The sequence below is a fragment of the Notolepis coatsorum genome (genome assembly GCF_963971535.1).
Source record: "Notolepis coatsorum genome assembly, chromosome: 19".
In the NCBI taxonomy this organism is placed as follows: domain Eukaryota; kingdom Metazoa; phylum Chordata; class Actinopteri; order Aulopiformes; family Paralepididae; genus Notolepis; species Notolepis coatsorum.
The window spans coordinates 91,110,188-91,128,737 of NC_140183.1; the positions used below are offsets into that span (position 1 = coordinate 91,110,188).

The 18,550-nt window shown below is 46.5% G+C and overlaps 1 protein-coding gene across 1 annotated transcript in view; it reads left to right on the forward strand.

Annotated features, from left to right (window-relative positions):
- Window positions 1-10,442: 10,442 nt before the first annotated feature.
- The window catches only part of abhd16a (abhydrolase domain containing 16A, phospholipase), a 33,945-nt gene continuing 25,837 nt past the window's right edge, over window positions 10,443-18,550 (forward strand). The window contains exons 1-7 of the mRNA XM_084335655.1: window positions 10,443-10,573; window positions 12,657-12,713; window positions 12,813-12,879; window positions 14,530-14,616; window positions 15,782-15,867; window positions 16,780-16,853; window positions 17,453-17,563. Of these exons, the coding sequence (XP_084191781.1) occupies window positions 10,472-10,573; window positions 12,657-12,713; window positions 12,813-12,879; window positions 14,530-14,616; window positions 15,782-15,867; window positions 16,780-16,853; window positions 17,453-17,563 (584 nt within the window). The 5' untranslated portion in view covers window positions 10,443-10,471. The remainder of the gene's footprint in view (window positions 10,574-12,656; window positions 12,714-12,812; window positions 12,880-14,529; window positions 14,617-15,781; window positions 15,868-16,779; window positions 16,854-17,452; window positions 17,564-18,550) is intronic.

Below are 18,550 nucleotides of genomic sequence, written 5' to 3' on the forward strand. Positions count from 1 at the left end.
CTATTCAAATATTAATATACACGATGTCTCAATACCGATGGTAGGCCGAACTTGGCCTTACTCCCACACGTGGCGTCGCGGGGAGGCTTTTCGTCTGTCACTCTATTGGAGGGTAAGAAACTGGACTAAAAAGGAAGTCCTACTTTAGTAGCGCAGTATATATACGCACTATGAACAAATAGTACCATTAGTGGTGCGGTCGCCAGATTCCTACGCGGAACTAGGACTTGTTCGTACATGTTGAGCGGTACGTTTGAACTGGGTCTGGGGGGTATGGCAGCCTGGCACCAAGGTCTCGACCAATAGTAGAATGGAGACTATTATGGGATGTTCAGTAGGCTAGAATGGATATTCAATGCATATTGTACAAGGAATATACAAGGGATATCAGGGAATATTAGAGAATATACAAATACAATTAAATATATATATATAAATAAATATATATATTCGGTTTAATCTGGCCCTTCACAACAGCCACCCCCTGATTGGTCCCAGACCTAATCAGTTAAGCAGAGACAGATTAATCGCGTTGTCTATTTACACATAAGGGTTTGCTGTAGGGGTCAGTCAACTTCACAAAGTCATAGGGTTATAGGGTCATGGTCATCATCGATTGTGTCTGGGAGTCGGGGCAGTTCTATGAGCCTCGCCACGGGACGGGTGTAAGTGCGACCCTGGACAAGCACTTCAGCTGCTCGGACCTTGCCGTCGGCACCGGTGATCACTTTGCTTACGCGGCCGGCCGGCCACATAGCTCTGGGCAGTGATTGATCAATAATCATGACGACTGTTCCTTCTGTCAAATTGTCTCTCTCCTTTACCCACTTCTGGCGGGTCTGTAGAGACGGTAGGTAGTGCAGTAGGAATGTCCTTTGTTGTGCACTCTCTATGGTAGTGCAATCATCCATGTTGGGGTCTGCGGAGACAACAGTGCTCAATCCACAGAACATAGGTTTCTTATTCTCAGCCTCCTCTTGACTGGCTTCCCTCGGGATAGGCGTGGGCCACTCTCCTTCCGGGAGCTTTAGGAATGCTGGGCCGTCACTGTAGACATTGCGACGGGTGAGGTCATCTAGGGGCATTCCCCGGGTGATGACGTCAGCTGGGTTCTGTTTTGTATCAACGTAGCGCCACTCTGTTTCTCCGGTTAACTCTTTGGTTAAGTCTTGAATCTCGGTGACTCTGACTCCCACGAAGACTTTGTACTTGCATGAGTCCCATTTGATCCAGGCGAGTACTGTCGTGGAATCTGACCACAGGATTGTTCTAGACACCGGTATGGTGAGCTCACGTTGGATGAGCGTGGCTAGGTGCGCTCCGGCTAGGGCTGCGCAGAGCTCTAGACGTGGGATAGATTGTTGCTTGCGTGGGGCTATTCTCGAGCGGGCGAGGACAAATGCTGTGTAGATCTCTCCCCCCTCTTCTTGGGCCCGCAAGTAGGCTACTGATCCGTATGCGACCTCTGAGGCGTCACTGAAGACGTGTAAGTCCATTTTACATGTCTCTGGCCTCACCGTGGGTGGGAAGTAGCTTCGGCGCATGTTAACGCCTGGGAGTGAGTGGAGCTCCATCTCCCACTCTCTCCAGGTGGATGCAAGGTGTGCGGGAATGGGGTCGTCCCAGCCCTGGTCCTTGTCCCACAATGCTCGTACAATCATTTTTGCCCTGGTGGTGTACGGTAGGATACATCCTAGCGGGTCATATTGTAGGGCGAGTGTTGTGTACACACTCCGTCTGGTGGTCGGCGCCGCCGCCGGCCTTCCCTGCTCCGTAGTCAGGGGCTTGTGTCTGTAGTGAAGCGAATCTGTTTTGAATCGCCACACCAATCCCAGGGTCATCTCCTGGGCTTCTCCCGGGATTGTAGCCATCCAGGTCTCGCTGCTGGCTGCCTTGTCCTCGGAGGAGAGGCTGCGCAGTACTTGCGGATCGCTGCTGGCCCACTGCCTGAGATCAAAGCCGCCTTTGATCAATGAGGCGCGGGGTTGAAAGGCTTTGTAGACAGTTGTCTACGTAGAAGCTGTTCTTTACGCTGTGTCGGACCTCTTCGTCCGCTGCTGGGTCCTCTGCTACATGTTTCTGTAGTGCAAATGTAGCACAGCAGGGGCTGCACGTCGTTCCGAAGGGGAGGACTTCCCATTGGTAGATGGCTGGGTGCTCATCTCCTGGCTTCTCTCTCCATAGGAACCGTAACAGGGGCTTGTCCTCCTCTACTAATCTCACCTGCAGGAACATTCCTTTAATGTCCCCGCTGATGGCCACCTTTTCCTGGCGGAAGCGGAGTAGAACGCCGAGTAGGGAGGGGCCGAGTGTGGGACCGGGCAGTAACTCTTTATTCAGATTTTGGGATCCGATCTGGTAGCTGCAGTTAAATACTATGCGGTCTTTACCGTTGTGATGGACCTTGTGGTGAGGCACGTACCACGATTCAGTGGTCTGGTCAGCCTCTTTAATGTCCATCTTTGTGACGTGTCCCGCTGTGATGAGCTTCTCAATCTCGGCGCGGTATACACTCTCTTGGGCGGGGTTCTTGGCTAAGCGCCGCTCCGTGTTCAGCAGGTACCGTTCTGTGGCGTCTGTCTTGGCGTGGAAAGTAGGCATTCCTTCTCGCCGCAGGAGTGGCGTGGCGTATCTCAACACGCCGTTGACCGGGACTCTCTTGGTCCCTGTCTCGAGGAGGTGAATGGCGTAAATGTCATCTTTAGAGCGAATGTCTTTCTTTCCGTTCTTAAAGGGCATTTGTTCCAAGGTCCATAGCCGCTCTACGTGTTGCAGGAGTGCGGTTTCTCCCTCTGTGACTCGGGAGTGGAGACATCTAGTGGCTGTACTTCGGTTGAGAGATTTGGCGAGCGGGCCTTGGAGAGTCCATCCCAAACGGGTCTCGACTGCTGCAGGACAGCCTCGGGGTCCGGTATGAACCCGGTCTATCGGGACAATGAGGTCTGCATGGTCGGAGCCTATCAACAGGGTCGGCATAGCATTGTCTATGAGCGGGATCGGTAACTTGCGCAGATGTGCATATTTCTCCATCAGCTTGGCGACGGGGTATGTGTACCGCGACAGTCCTATTTCTTGGCTGGTGAAAGCGTCTGTAATCTGGTACCGTCGCTCAGGCTGGCCGCTTGCTGCGATAGAGAATGAGACATTCTCGCCCTTTATCGTCTTCAAATCTCGTCTTATTGTCCGAATTGTCATTTGGGTTTCGCTTCCCCGCAGCCCTAGCTGGGCCGCAGCGGAGGCGAGCAGAAGGGTCTTCTCTGACCCGTCATCGAGGACGGCGTAAGTGTCCAGGACTTTATTCTGGTAGCTTAGTGTCACACGCACTACTTTTAGGAGTACTCGGGCTCCACTGCTGCTGGCGGGATCGATGTACATGACGCTCGCTTTGCTGCTGGATGGTGCGGGTGAAGGGCGCCGTCTGTTACTGTCGTGAAGTATGTCCAGATGGGCTCCATCGCACTTGGTGCACCTTTTCTTTAAGCGGCATTCGGCTGCCATGTGTGAGCGCGCACAGCGAAAACAGCGCTTGTTGGACTTTATCCATTGACTTGCTTCCTCCGCGTTCAGCTTGGGGAAGGAGTCACATTGCGCTAGCCAGTGTTCTTTCTCACAGTAGGGGCACACTATCTTCCACTTCTCCGTTCTGGAGGGGGTACTGTGGCTCCTGCTGCTCGGTACTGACTCCGATTGGTGCATCACAGTCACCGATCTTCTTCCATCATTTAGTCGTCTGGTTCCTTCTCTGGAGCCAGGGGTGCTCCGTCCGAATGTATCTAGCCGTAGGCTGCTGACTTCTCTCGCCAGGAAGTCTGCTAGATCGAGGAGGTTCGGTTCGGGGCCATTCGGGTCTCGGTGGTCTCTCTGCCGCCTAAAACGCTCCTGTCGAGCGGGCGGCAGCTTCTCCAAGATCCTTTCCACATTTGAGTTGGCGTAAAGTTCATGCCTCCCCTTCTCTCTCTGCGCTCCCAACATCCCTACCAGGGACTGCACTCTGATGGACAGGTCGTCCAGTGCTCGATTGTCTATTGCTGGGGGTAAGCGGTCGATGTGTCGGATCTCCTGGATCACGTAATCCCATATGCGCCCATACCTCTGGTCCAATGCTACCAGCGCTGCTGTGTATGGGGTGGTGGAAGTCGCGTAGGCGAGCGCTATATTATGTGCGCGGGGTACCTTTAAGTGCTTCAGTAGGATGGCGTATTTATGGCGTTCATCCAATACATCCACCAACATGGTCTCCAGACACATGCGGAGTTCTGTATACTGGGCCCGGTTCTCTTGGGTGAAGTCGGGTACCATAGGCGTGCCAATGTATGACGCTGACTGTGGATACATCGGCGAGCGTTGGGGGAGAGGCCTCCTAGGCGAGTCTCCTCCCGCTCCTTGGTATGGGCTGGTACCGGCAGTGTACCATGGCCCGCTTGTCCAGGTGCTGTTCCTCGGTGCGGGTCGTGCGTCGTGCTCACCCGTGTATAGAGTCGGGGGTCTGTAGCGCAGCTCCGCGGGAGTATAGCCTGGGCTGTACCGGACCTCCTGGTCCGGTAGAGTACTGTGCTGTCGTCGGGCGTGGTTCTCCTCCTCTTCCTCTTCGTCTTCAGTTAGGTCATCCAGTGCTTGTAGTCTCTGGTTTAGCCTCTCCACAGGATATGCTGCTCCTTCCCGGTTGCTAGGTCTCGCTTGGACCGGTGGGGGGAGGTGGTCTGTGGGGGGTATAGACCTCGTCTGTTGGTCAAGTTCAGGGTTGTTTACTCGGCTAGGGGATGCCGCCCTGGAGGTGTGTCTAGACGAGTTCCTGGAGCCTCTGGCGGAGGGAGAGGGTGTTGTCCGTCTGATCAGCTGTTCTATTAGTTGCGCTTGCTGTCTGTCGCGCGCTGCGTCCCGTAGAGCACCAGCAGCTGCTCGCTGGCTGTCTGCTCGGTCTCGGGCCACATTCTCTTCCATCTGAATGTGTCTTATTTCTAGACGTATATGCTCTTCTTCGCTCCGCTGCTGGATCTGCAGTCGGTCGCGTTCAGCAGCGGCGTTCAGGCTGATGAGGAAGGCCTGCTGTAGGGTCCTCTCTGCCTCGCTGGGAGAAGGCGGTTGTATAGGGGAGCCTTCCCTCGGGGTACTCCTTGCGGAGCCTTGGAGCTCTATCTCCACGGTGCTCTCCCCGTCTTCTTCCGCGCCGAGTTCTCTCTCGGTAGCGTTGTATTCCTCCCGGGACTCATCGGGGACTACTTCTTCAGTACTGGCGGGGTGTGAAGTCATGTCTGGTTCCCACTGGTCCCCACCGTGAGCTTGGTCAGTTACATTAGAACCCGTAGGGGCCTCTATGGTCGGGGTAGTCTGGGCGTTGGGGTTAGACATACTTTTACTTTCTAGTTTTACCGCGTTTACTGTTAGTAGAAGACTAGGTTGTTGACTGACAGCGTAAGCCTCTAAGTACTGAGGGAGCCGTCGTTCGCGCTGCGGGTGTTGGTTAGGAGGATCGTTTCGTGGAGTGTTCATCATAGGCCATTTCAATATTAATAACACTATATTAATATTACACTAATTACCCTCCGGCTCGAAGGACCAATTGTAACTGAGGGGTACAATTCCCTGACTGTATTGTTAGATATGATACTTACTACCACTACCTCTTGTACTTTAGACTCTGGCCACCCAGTACTAGGCATAAATAATTATGGTAAACACTTCCACGTAGATGAAACGATCCAACACAAATGTACCAAGTCGAAAGTCTGCGTTTAATAATAATTAATACATAGCAAAAGGTATGTAGAGCAATCACTTAATTACATTTATGATTTGAAATAGGATGCACTTTTATGGCAAATGAGTATTCGTTGGTATATCAATAGAGAACGTCCAATCTCTGGTGGCGCAGGCGGTAAATATACAACCTGGAATATTTAAGGAATAATAGCAATGATACTTTAATGATTATAGAACTGGATACACTAGGGGGGAATTCCGGTCGCTTGTAAGACAACTGGAGAAGGGGGGGGGGGGGTAGAGTCTGGCTGTATCCGTCTGGCCGAGGGTATCCTGGGAGAACCCACGGTTGTGCGGCTCGGTGCCTCAGCGATCCTCGATCCACAGATGAAAGCAGTTGGACTCTCTGTGGGCCGGCTTCCTCCGGTCCACGATGGAGAGACGTGAAGCGACCTCGTCGTGTAGAGCGTCTCCTCACCTGTCGTCCTCTCCGGGGGGGGGGTTCCAACACACGGCAGTGTTGGTCTTTATCCATAGAATAATCACTGTATACAAAGCATAATCCGTGCCTGGGAAGGCGGGCTGTCGTCGGTAGAATAATCCGGTATGCAGGTCCACTCGCTCGTCGGCTCTGGGGCTCCTCGGGTGCAGCCTCACATGGGGTCGGCCACCCTGGATAAGCAGCCAGTTCTACCCGAAACGATGGGGGTACTGACTACGATAGTATTCTCACCGCACGAAGCACTATATATGAATAGACTATTATTAGCTTAATAGACTACGTCCAACTCGACGATATAGTGCCAAATATGACTATTCAAATATTAATATACACGATGTCTCAATACCGATGGTAGGCCGAACTTGGCCTTACTCCCACACGTGGCGTCGCGGGGAGGCTTTTCGTCTGTCACTCTATTGGAGGGTAAGAAACTGGACTAAAAAGGAAGTCCTACTTTAGTAGCGCAGTATATATACGCACTATGAACAAATAGTACCATTAGTGGTGCGGTCGCCAGATTCCTACGCGGAACTAGGACTTGTTCGTACATGTTGAGCGGTACGTTTGAACTGGGTCTGGGGGGTATGGCAGCCTGGCACCAAGGTCTCGACCAATAGTAGAATGGAGACTATTATGGGATGTTCAGTAGGCTAGAATGGATATTCAATGCATATTGTACAAGGAATATACAAGGGATATCAGGGAATATTAGAGAATATACAAATACAATTAAATATATATATATAAATAAATATATATATTCGGTTTAATCTGGCCCTTCACAACAGATATGGTAAACTTTAAAACTCTGCAAGTTATGTACAAAGCAAGAAATAATCAATTACCGGTAAATGTAAGAAGCACATTTCTGGATAAAGAGGGGGGATACAACCTCAGAGGACCATTGAACTTCAAAAAACCTGTGATGAAAACCAACCTGAAAATAATGTGTATCTCCTCTTACGGAGCCACCCTGTGGTATGGGCTACAGGATGAACAAAAATACTGTGAAAACATAAATCAATTCAAATCTAGACTAAAAAAATCTATTACAGAAGGGAAGAAGAGCTTTAATGGCATATTTAAAACAATTAATAATAATAATAAATACGTATGATACTGTATTGTGCGCTATATCATATCACATTATATAATCATATTATAATTCATTTGTATATTATATTGAACTATATTTGCAGTATGTACTATTATATTATGGTACTATATTGTATTGTATATATCATGTACTTTATATCTCACATCAAATTATATATGTGCTGTATACACTATTATGTACTATATACTATTATATATACTATTATATACTGCAGGTATACTATACTGTAATGTGTACTGTAATGTGTACTATATGTGTGCACTGAAATGTGTACTATATGTATCTACTATGTATGTATGTAAAAAAAAAATGATTTTTTTTTAAGCGTAAGTCTTCAGGGGTAGGGCCCGACAAGCCTAGTGCTTCTCCCTTCAGCCCTTTTCGGACAATTGGACAATGCTGCAATAGCAGCTGGTAAAAGTGTGGTGATTTATGGAATGACGTTGTTATGTGTCGAAAGCCCGAAATAAAAAATTACTGAACTGAACTATCAGCCAAAGGTGGTGCATTAGTTTGTGTAATGTAATGTAATATCTGTTTGTAGTTTGTGTAATGTAATGTAATATCTGTTTTTAGTTTGTGTAATGTAATGTAATATCTGTTTGTAGTTTGTGTAATGTAATGTAATATCTGTTTTTAGTTTGCACATAATATGGGAACTTTTATCCATATGGTTGAGCCTGTTAGGAATTGCACCCCCAACCCAAGCAGATTGCAGATCACTCTCTCTATATGGAGGTAAAAAAGAAAATATGGTAAAAATAATTGGCATAAAAAGGGCACTTTTTTATGAGGCACAAAAGGGCAGGTGCTTGTGCACCCATTGGGCTCTATGTGTGCACGTGCCTGCTAGCTGTGCCCTTGAGCAAGGCACCTCAGCTTTAACCGCTCCAGTGTTAGCTGCTCAGGGGCCAGTAGTAGAGTGCCTGACCATTATGTCTTTATAATAATAATAATAATAATAATAATAATAATAATAATAATAATAATAATAATAATAATAATAATAATAATAATAAATTTTATTTATAAGGCGCCTTTCAAGACACTCAAGGTCGCCGTACAACAATTAAAAGGCTGAAGGCTCTTGACCCCATGGGGACAGACGGGCTGGGGGGACGGTCAGGTTGATGGAGGAGGCAGACCTGAGGGACTGGGTGGGAATGTTGATGTGGAGGAGGTCGGACAGGTATGGAGGGGCGAGGTTGTGGATGGCCTTGAATGTATGGAGGAGGATCTTGTAGTCTATGCTGTGTTTAATGGGAAGCCAGTGTAGTTGGCGTAGGACGCAGGGACGTGCACAGGACTTTAGAGGGGCAGGTGCTCAAAGGCTGAAAAGGGCACTGGGCCTGTGCTATTTTTGGGGGGCCTTTTTGGGTGGGAGGGGCCTTTTTATGCTTTTGGGGGAGGTTTTGTGATCAAATATTGAATATTGAACTATGTGATACTAAGCACAACTAAGCACAACAACAGCCTGCTCCTGAACATTGGGACATTGAAAAATTTTGGGTGGGAGGGGCCTTTTTATGCTTTTGGGGGGGGTTTGGTGATCAAATATTGAATATTGAACTATGTGATACTAAGCACAACTAAGCACAACAACAGCCTGCTCCTGAACATTGGTAAAACCAAGGAGCTGATCGTGGATTATAGGAGAGGACAGCAGGAGACACACACACCACTGAGGATAAACGGGGCTACCGGGGACAGGGTGAGCAGCTTCAAGTACCTGGGGGTCCACATCTCAGAGGACCTGACATGGACAACACACATAGACTCAGTCGTAAAGAAGGCGAAGCAGCGCCTCTACCACCTGAGACAGTTAAGGAAGTTCAGAGTATCGGGGAAGATACTCCAGTCCTTCTACTCTGGAGCTGTAGAGAGCATCTTGACTGGAAACATTACTGCCTGGTATGGAAACAGCACGGCACAGGACAAGAAGGCCCTACAGAGAGTGGTGCGCTCAGCCGAGCGTACCACGGGTATTGCACTACCACCCCTGCAGCCGACCTATGGTCAGTTTAGGGCCATGGTTTTTTTTTGTATCCACTTTTTCTCCCCATTTTTCTATTTTTCTCCCATCCCAATTTCGTATTTCCAATTCTTGCCTCCCCTGTCTTGAACGTTGCTAGACTATGCCTCCCACTGGTCGGCTGTAGTGAGGATAGAAGCCTTGCATCACGTGTCCCCTCCGGTACACGAGGAGGCAGCCTGTCGCATCTTTTCACCGCAGCAGCTCGAACTCTCAGTGGCGAGGAGTAACGCGTGGGAGGCTCACGCTGCCCCCGTTACTTCCTGTTTCCGCTGTACAGGCGTCACCCAACCGACCTGTAGGAGTCGCTGTCCACAACGTCCAATCCCCACCCACCGGCTTTCCCACCCTCTAACACTGCCAATTGTGTTAGTATGACGGCCGGCCAAGCTGGTAGCAACGCTGAGAGCTGGGCTCGATACCAGCATCTCCTGCGTTAGTGGCGAGCGCCTTGCCCACTGCGCCACTCAGACGCCAGTTTAGGGCCATGATCTTAAACCTCCCTGGTACATTGTGTAACTGTTAAGTGATTTATATCTGTGTTTTGCTTGTATTTTATTGTTTTTTATTGTGTTTTTTATTGATGCCTAATTTTGTTGACCTATTATTTACCTTAATATTCATCTGTTTTCATTATTTATCTTAAATGGCATGTAACTCGACACAATTGTAAATGGGGACAACCTCAATTGATCTTCGAGTTGAAATAAAGGTTTGAATGAATGTATAAGCAATGATAGAGCATTCTTTTTTTTGTGAACAAATGTTTTTTATTTTTATTTTTGACATGACATACAAACATTTACAGTAGAAATCCACTATAAATCACAGGGCTATTACCGACATAATACTAACAATGATAGAGCATTCTTGAGAGAAAGTCACAAACTCACAATTCTAATCTCTGTGGTAATCATTTCACATATTATTTATATACGATATTTGTCTCTATCGCCTGTCTATTTTTAAATATGTAAAACTCCATGAAGCTCGTTTTCTGTAAAATGCCATAATAATACAAATAAAATAATCCCAACTCAATTTGAAGCGCTTTCTCCTTTTGGATGTACGGTGCGGCTAGTGCCGCCGGCTTCCGTAGTCCGCCGTCAGTGGAAGAACAATGGCCGCTCGGATGTGGCTTCGTTGTTTTTTTGGGCCTCGTCTGCAGCGAATTCACCGTTCACCGGAGCAGCCCCGACCCGACGGCAGAACGGGCAGGAGGGTAGGGTCACTGACAATATTATGCATTTGTTTGTTTGTTTTTTTTTACAATAAAAAAGCGAGGGAGGAACAAACAGAAATTGACCGGCTACGGAGCAGCGACGTTGTTGTAGTTCGCTCTGCGGCCCGGAAGTGTCAGTTCTTGTTATTGAAACGCTTCTGCTGTCACTCAGAAAGTCAGAATGATGACAGATGGACACATTAATGTGACATAGCTGCGGTTTCACGTTCAAGAGCTGCATTTCACATTGATCACTGGTCATCATAATAACAAGGAGTGTTAGCTGGTTAGCCTAGCTATCGATTTCTTCTGTCATTAGCCTTTACAGGCAGCCAGAAAAGCCACTGCAGCTAACAGCGACCAAGCCTGTTTGATTGATTGAAAACTTTATTAACAGATTGCAGAATGGGTACAGTACAGTACAGCTCAATACACACAATTGTTAAGGGGATGCAGACCAGAGAAAGACTTTCGTCTTGTTTACATCAGGGTCCCCCATTTTCAATTCATCATCATAACATATGACATACATGACATATAATAATAATTGTTAGACTAGAAGTCTTTATTTGTCATGCAGTTTAACACACGCACGCAAGATGGGCGACCCACGAGAACACGCTCACATGCACTGAGTCGCCGATGAAATGTCTCTCTGCACTTTTCCCATGAATGAATGAATGAAAACTTTATTTAACAGATTGCAGAATGGGTACAATAATACAGTACGGCTCAATACATACAATTGTTAAGGGGATGCAGACCTGAGAAAGACGTTTGTCTTGTTTCCATCAGGGTCCCCCATTTTCATTTCATATAGACATTTATGACATACACAACATACATGACATTTATGGCATAGGGACATATAGGTATTTAGTACTGATACATTTGTGACATAAGCGGTATTCAAATATACAGTACTGTTACCCCTAGATCCTGACAGAGTATATACATATGATGGGGAGGGGACTGTACATTAGGAGGGGGTGGGTGGGTGGGAGGGAAATATACATGCGGTGGGGAGGAGACTGTCTATTAGGAGGTGGTGGGGGTTTTGGGCATTTACGGTGGCCAGTTTCGAATTGCAGCCTCCCGTAGGTGCTCTTTAAGAGCGGTTTTGAATGTGGGCAGGGATTCACATTCCTTTACAGCTTTGGGTAGGACGTTCCACATTGATGTGGCATAATTGCGAAACGTGTTTAGTCCCTTGTTTGAGCCGAATCTGGGTTTAACATGATTTGTTGAGCTTCCTCTGGTGTAGTGGTTGTGGTATTCACTGACCTTTGGGAAGTATTTTGACATGTACATGGGCACCCCGGTCGTATAGTGTATCTTGTAGACCAGGCCCATTGCAAGTTGCTGTACTCTGTCGTCTACTCTAAGCCATCCTAGGTTGTCAAAGTGGGCAGGGGTGAGGTCGTTGTCCTTCCCCCCCCATGGGCAGCCGGGAGCAGATAGGGCGTCAACGTGAGCCGCGCCCCGGGGACCAATCCAAGTGCTCCTGTCCGTCTTCGTCAAGGACGCCACAGCGTTAGCGATCTGTTGTTTTGCATGTTTTTCCATTGGGTTTATCTTATCGGGGGGGGGGGGGGGGGGGACCCCTGCGAGCACGGGGAGAACATGCAAACTCCACACAGAAAGGCCTGGGAGATACCCCACCTGGGTAACTGGCATCATGGAAGCCTGGTCCCCAAGCGGGAATCGAACCCTGGACCTTCTTGCTGTGAGGCCACCGTGCCGCTATACAGATGGACAGTACTGCTGCATCTATACATTCATGACATACCAGATTTACAAATACAGTATTGTTTGTGATACAAAAAGAGTCTAAAAAAGAGGGTATATACATTTGACGAAGAAACTGTACATTGGAGGAGGTTGGGTAGGGGGGGGGGGGACTGTACATTAGAGGTGGGGGGGGGGTTACCGTTAGCCAAGTTTAAGTCTTTGCAGCACGATTTAAGCTCTTCCAGTATCTTTTATTAGCTAGCATATTTGATCTGTGACCGATTAGTTATAAGTATGTTTAGGCTCGAGTGCAACAATGTCCAATGTCCCCCTCTTCACCATTCCTTCCTAGGGATGGAACTTCCAACCCAAGAGTCTGGAGAAACATACGGACAGCATCCTGGGCTGGGTCAGTATGTTGGCTGCATTATAGATGACATGATGAAGTGGTGTCAAGAATTTATTCTATCAAGTATAATGTGTGTTTTTGTTTATTCTCTCCCTCTAGGCTTCAGCACTGTGGTCTCTCTCTTACTACAGCTCCCCTCTCCTGCTCTGCTACCTCTACAGGAAAGGTGTGTGTGTGTGTGTGTGTGTGTGTGTGTGTGTGTGTGTGTGTGTGTGTGTGTGTGTGTGTGTGTGTGTGTGTGTGTGTGTGTGTGTGTGTGTGTGTGTGTGTGTGTGTGTGTGTGTGTGTGTGTGTGTGTGTGTGTGTGTGTGTGTGTGTGTGTGTGTGTGTGTGTGTGTGTGTGTGTGTGTGTGTGTGTGTGTGTGTGTGTGTGTGTGTGTGTGTGTGTGTGTGTGTGTGTGTGTGACAGAAACGGACATAGCTTCTCTGTGGATCGTCATTGCTCTGAAAGTTAATTAGATGACTCGTGCTGTAATGTTATTACAGTTCATTAATATAAATAAATTGCTTGAGGTCTGTCTGTCTACTCTATATAAATGAATGGGCTTCTGTTATTGATCAGCATACAGGGTAGTTGTTGGACTCCGAATGCGTACTTGCGCCAATTAATTATTTTGCAACAATGATGTGTGTGTGAGAGAGAGAGAGAGAGAGAGACTGTGTGAGTGTGTTATCTGTGATGCATTAGGGCTGGGCAATCGATCCAAATCCAAAAGTCTGCCACTATGATAAAGTCTTGAGCTTAATATCTGAAATAAATGATTATGTTGTGTCTGCTTTCCTCAGCCTAAAAACAGAGATGAGTAACATTTGTAGTGCTGGTTATTTTCTAGCTAGGTATTATTATATTATTATTATTATTATTATTATTATTATTATTATTATTATTATTATTATTATTATTATTATTATTATTATTATTATTATTATTATTAGGTATTATATATGTAATACATATCAGGGTAGGAAATGAACACCAGCCAACAGCCAAATGCTGGTAAATAGTTTTTGGCTGGTAAGTTTGCCTATTTTGTGTTTGCCTAAGTTTGCCTATTGTGTGTATTGAGCCGTACTGTATTGTACCCATTCTGCAATCTGTTAATAAAGTTTTCAATCAATCAATTCTAAAATAGAAATTGGCAGCTGGTAGAATAATGGAAGTGATTTTTTTGAGTCATGACTACCAGCCACTGTCATTTCCTGTCCTGATAAATATTTCTGAATCTTATGTGAAACTATAAGATTATATGAACCCCCATTTTCTGCAGGCTTCAGCAATATTCCAATATATATCACCTTGTCTACATTGAACCAGCCAGTGTGTTCGTGTCTGTGTGTCTAACTAAACTGTTGTGTGTCTCCACCAGTGTGTTTGTGTCTGTGTGTCTAACTAAACTGTTGTGTGTGTCCACCAGTGTGTTTGTGTCTGTGTGTCTAACTAACTGTTGTTGTGTGTCTCCACCAGTGTGTTTGTGTCTGTGTGTCTAACTAACTGTTGTTGTGTGTCTCCACCAGTGTGTTTGTGTCTGTGTGTCTAACTAACTGTTGTTGTGTGTCTCCACCAGTGTGTTCGTGTCTGTGTGTCTAACTAACTGTTGTTGTGTGTGTCCACCAGTGTGTTTGTGTCTGTGTGTCTAACTAACTGTTGTTGTGTGTCTCCACCAGTGTGTTTGTGTCTGTGTGTCTAACTAAACTGTTGTTGTGTGTGTCCACCAGTGTGTTTGTGTCTGTGTGTCTAACTAACTGTTGTTGTGTGTCTCCACCAGTGTGTTTGTGTCTGTGTGTCTAACTAACTGTTGTTGTGTGTCTCCACCAGGCTACATCTGCAGCAGTAAGCTGGTGCCGGTCAGCCAGTATCTAGGAACAGTGCTGGTGTGTCTTTTAGGAGTGGCCTGTCTCAGAGGTGAGACAACACGCTTCCGTTCGGCTGGGCTTTAAAGGGGACATGCATTGCTATTCCTTTCACTATTTGGGCAACTTTACACAATTCCTGTGAGTCTATGGAACACATCTGTCAAGTTATTTTCAAAAAAATTCATTGTTTTGTATTTCTAATCAAGTACTGATTAGATTTCAAGCTGTTTTGGGCTGGGCTCCGCCCATAAGCGCTTTGAGTGACAGTCACCCACAGTCTGCACTGGCAGACCGAGAGAGATAGAGGAGGGGGATACTAATTAATTTCACCACGGGGGGCATAATCCCACGGGACAATGCATTGGTAACTTGTTTCAAATGACAATATATATACCCCTGTGAATATTATTGCACGGATCGGAATACAGGCGCGCGCAACGATATTTTGACAGTGATATATGCGAGTGGAGAAGCTCCGCGCGCACACACATTTACACACACACTCCCGCGTGCAGGGCTGGAGGTTGTGTGTAAATGCTCGTGTCCCTCTCTCTATCTATCTCTCTCTCTCTCTCCCTCTATATCTCTCTCTCTATCTCTCTCCCTCTCTCTCTCCCTCTCTATCTCTCTCTCTCCCTCTCGCTCGCTCGTTCTCTGCTGTCTCTGTCGGCACCCGCGCGCGCACGTCAACCCGTTTGAGGAAGTAATTCCACTCGCTCTGTTGTTGAGCGAATTGTTGATTGTGGGCGGTGACTACAACCAGTGCCTTACTCACGTCAGCAAAACAGTCAAATCAGAATGGCTTAGTTGAGTGAGGGAGGATCTCGTGAACTGATGAGTCAAAATGAGAATTAGAGACACAGACCCCGTTGATATAAACCCCCATTGCTAGGAAACAATGCTAAACACTGGAAGAGGCCATTTATAAGACACAGGACCTTTTAATTCGACTCATATTCTCATAGAAACGTGGTCATGTTGCTGCATCTGCTGCTGCATACTAATACAACATTCATTAGCATTGAGACAGTTGCAGTAGGTGTACATAGCATACCAAGTACACCCTTCAGGCTCTGTAGCTAACTGCATGTGTCGAAGTGTGTCTCTCACATTCTCTGCTGTCATCATTAATTTATATCTGTCCCTCTGTCGCTGTCTCTCTCCTCTCTCTCTCTCTCGCTCTCGCTCTCTTTCTTTCTTTCTCTTTCTCCCAGGCTGGGGCAGATGGAAGAACTCTGAATATATTCAGTTCATCTCCATTTTGGAGGAGACCAGGAAGAACCACACGCCTAGCAACAAGGTGAAATCACGGTGCCACTAGACTGGGCTAGCAGGCCTGGTAGCATTCTGAGATATAAGTTATACTAAAACTCAGGTCAATTTATTGTCATTTGTGCTGTGGTGGGCAACTGATAATACATGCGATAATACATGGGTAGGTTTAGAAGGGTATGAGGCGCAAGCAGAGCTAACAAGGCATGAGTAACGTTCTTCAAGATTTCCGGTCAGGATAGTCAAGAGTTCAGCAAACTTGTCTCGTGATATGCAACACCACGGACACCATATTGAAGTTCTAGAATGACAAAGTCACAAGGTGACAACAACGCATCACGTAACAACCAAAGTCTGAAGAGATTCTTTTTTTTTTATCCACTTTTTCTCCTCATTTTCTATTTTTCTCCCATCCCAATTTCGTATTTCCAATTCTTGCCTCCCCTGTCTTGAACGTTGCTAGACTATGCCTCCCACTGGTCGGCTGTAGTGAGGATAGAAGCCTTGCATCACGTGTCCCCTCTGGTACACGAGGAGGCAGCCTGTCGCATCTTTTCACCGCAGCAGCTCGAACTCTCAGTGGCGAGGAGTAACGCGTGGGAGGCTCACGCTGCCCCGATACTTCCTGTTTCCGCTGTACAGGCGCACCAACCGACCTGTAGGAGTCGCTGTCCACAACGTCCAACCCCCACCCACCGGCTTTCCCACCCTCTAACACTGCCAATTGTGTTAGTATGACGGCCGGCCAAGCCGGTAGCAACGGCGAGAGCTGAGCTCGATACCAGCATCTTCTGCGTTAGTAGCGAGCGCCTTGCCCACTGCGCCACTCAGCCGCCCAGTCTGAAGAGATTCTAAAGAGAGTACAGTTTTGGGTTTGAGATCCATTGAGGGTTGACGTTTGTTCTTTTCCTGATATAGTGTTCTCTCTCTCCCTCTGTAGAAAAAACTCAGAAGCTACGACTTTGATTTCTCTCACTGGCCTGTAGACTTCAGCTGGACAGAAGTCAGCAATCCGTGAGTTCAGCAATCTGTTTGTCTTTTCTCTGCTCATACTTTCTCCCACAATATTGTATCGGTACCCTGATATCGGATCAGTTTTTTTTTTTATTGTTTATTGTATTGATGTTTATGAAAAAATAAATAGTCCTTAAGTCTGAAAAGGTCACATAATATAATTTGATCACGCTTTTTTACCCTTGGGTATAGCAGATTAATTGTATTGCTTTTTAAGGGATCTCATTTCTACCTCTTACTTCAGTTAAATGAAAGAAAAACAAGATGGTGAATCGCAGTATATCGAAGTATCAAATTGCGATACTTGGTGTATCGCAGCAACACATAGCAAGAATAGAATAGCAATATTATATATCGACCCAGACATCATAATGATACCGCATCATCTCAGGAGCTCTGTGGCAGTTCCCAGCCGTGTGTGTGTGTATGACTGTGCATACGGTGTGTGTGGGCGTCCTAACAGTCTGACCGTGTGTGTGTGTATGACTGTGCATACGGTGTGTGTGGGCGTCCTAACAGTCTGACCGTGTGTGTGTGTATGACTGTGCATACGGTGTGTGTGGGCGTCCTAACAGTCTGACCGTGTGTGTGCGTGACAGGAAGCTGTCTAAGGCGGGTGTCTCCCTGCTGAAGCCAGGGCCCAGACTCCAGAGAGGAACAGCAGACAATGTCCTCAACTCTATACGCACACTACCATGTCACGTCATCAGGTTAATAACACTCAGCATAATACACTGTATGCACACTCTTTAACCTCTTAAGCCAGAGTGGACCGGTACGAGATTGATATCGCACCATAAATCCATCAATACAGAACATATTGATTAATGTTGCGTTTCTTTTTCAAATGTAGCCAAGAGTAAAGACCCTAACCCTGTCACAACAGCAGTCAAAGTGTATATTTTCAGCACTACGTTTGTTTACCAATGATTTTAAGTGTTATTAGTGAAATATGAGTTTATAGAAATCTCAGTGCATCGAGTTGGAAAAAGGCGCTTATTGACGTGAGGACTTGGTGCAACCTAATTTGAGTGTAGTCTTTTGAGAGAAGAGACCCAGGGCTTTCGATGGGTTTTCGAATGAAAAAACTACACTTCCCAGCTCAATCATCTGACTTTTAGCGTGAAGCTTTTTTTCTTCTCCATTTTCGGGATCATATCTCATGGGTGGAACAAACCTGAACGTTATTGCCATGAACTAGAACACATTTTAGGTTAGTTTCTCTACCTTTCTGTGAACGTCTAGCAAAAAAATGCATTGCAATCTGATGAAAAATGGCGGAGCAATTTACATGATGAAAAAGTAACTGTACTTACAGTAGATTTCATTCATGGTTTTTGCTGGGGCGCCTGGTGATACTACATCCAGATTGAACTCTGCCATTGGAAAGGGGAGATTTGGCCCGATCCATAGATGTGTGACATAGATGTGTGGTCATTTATAGGCCTGATATTCTATATTCTATAATCATATTTAAAATTGCATGTGTCCGGATGGCAGAATTCAGTACTGAATCTACAAAACCTCCTGTAAATAATCTGCCCTTTATTCATTTGCTTAGATTCTTAGAATTTCTCATGTCTGGTAAATGTTAGCATGGTGTTATTCACCGACACTGGGAATACATTGATACACTGAGATCCATAGATGCCCCTAGATATCAAGAACATGCAAATGTTCCTTGTAGAAGTGGAGCA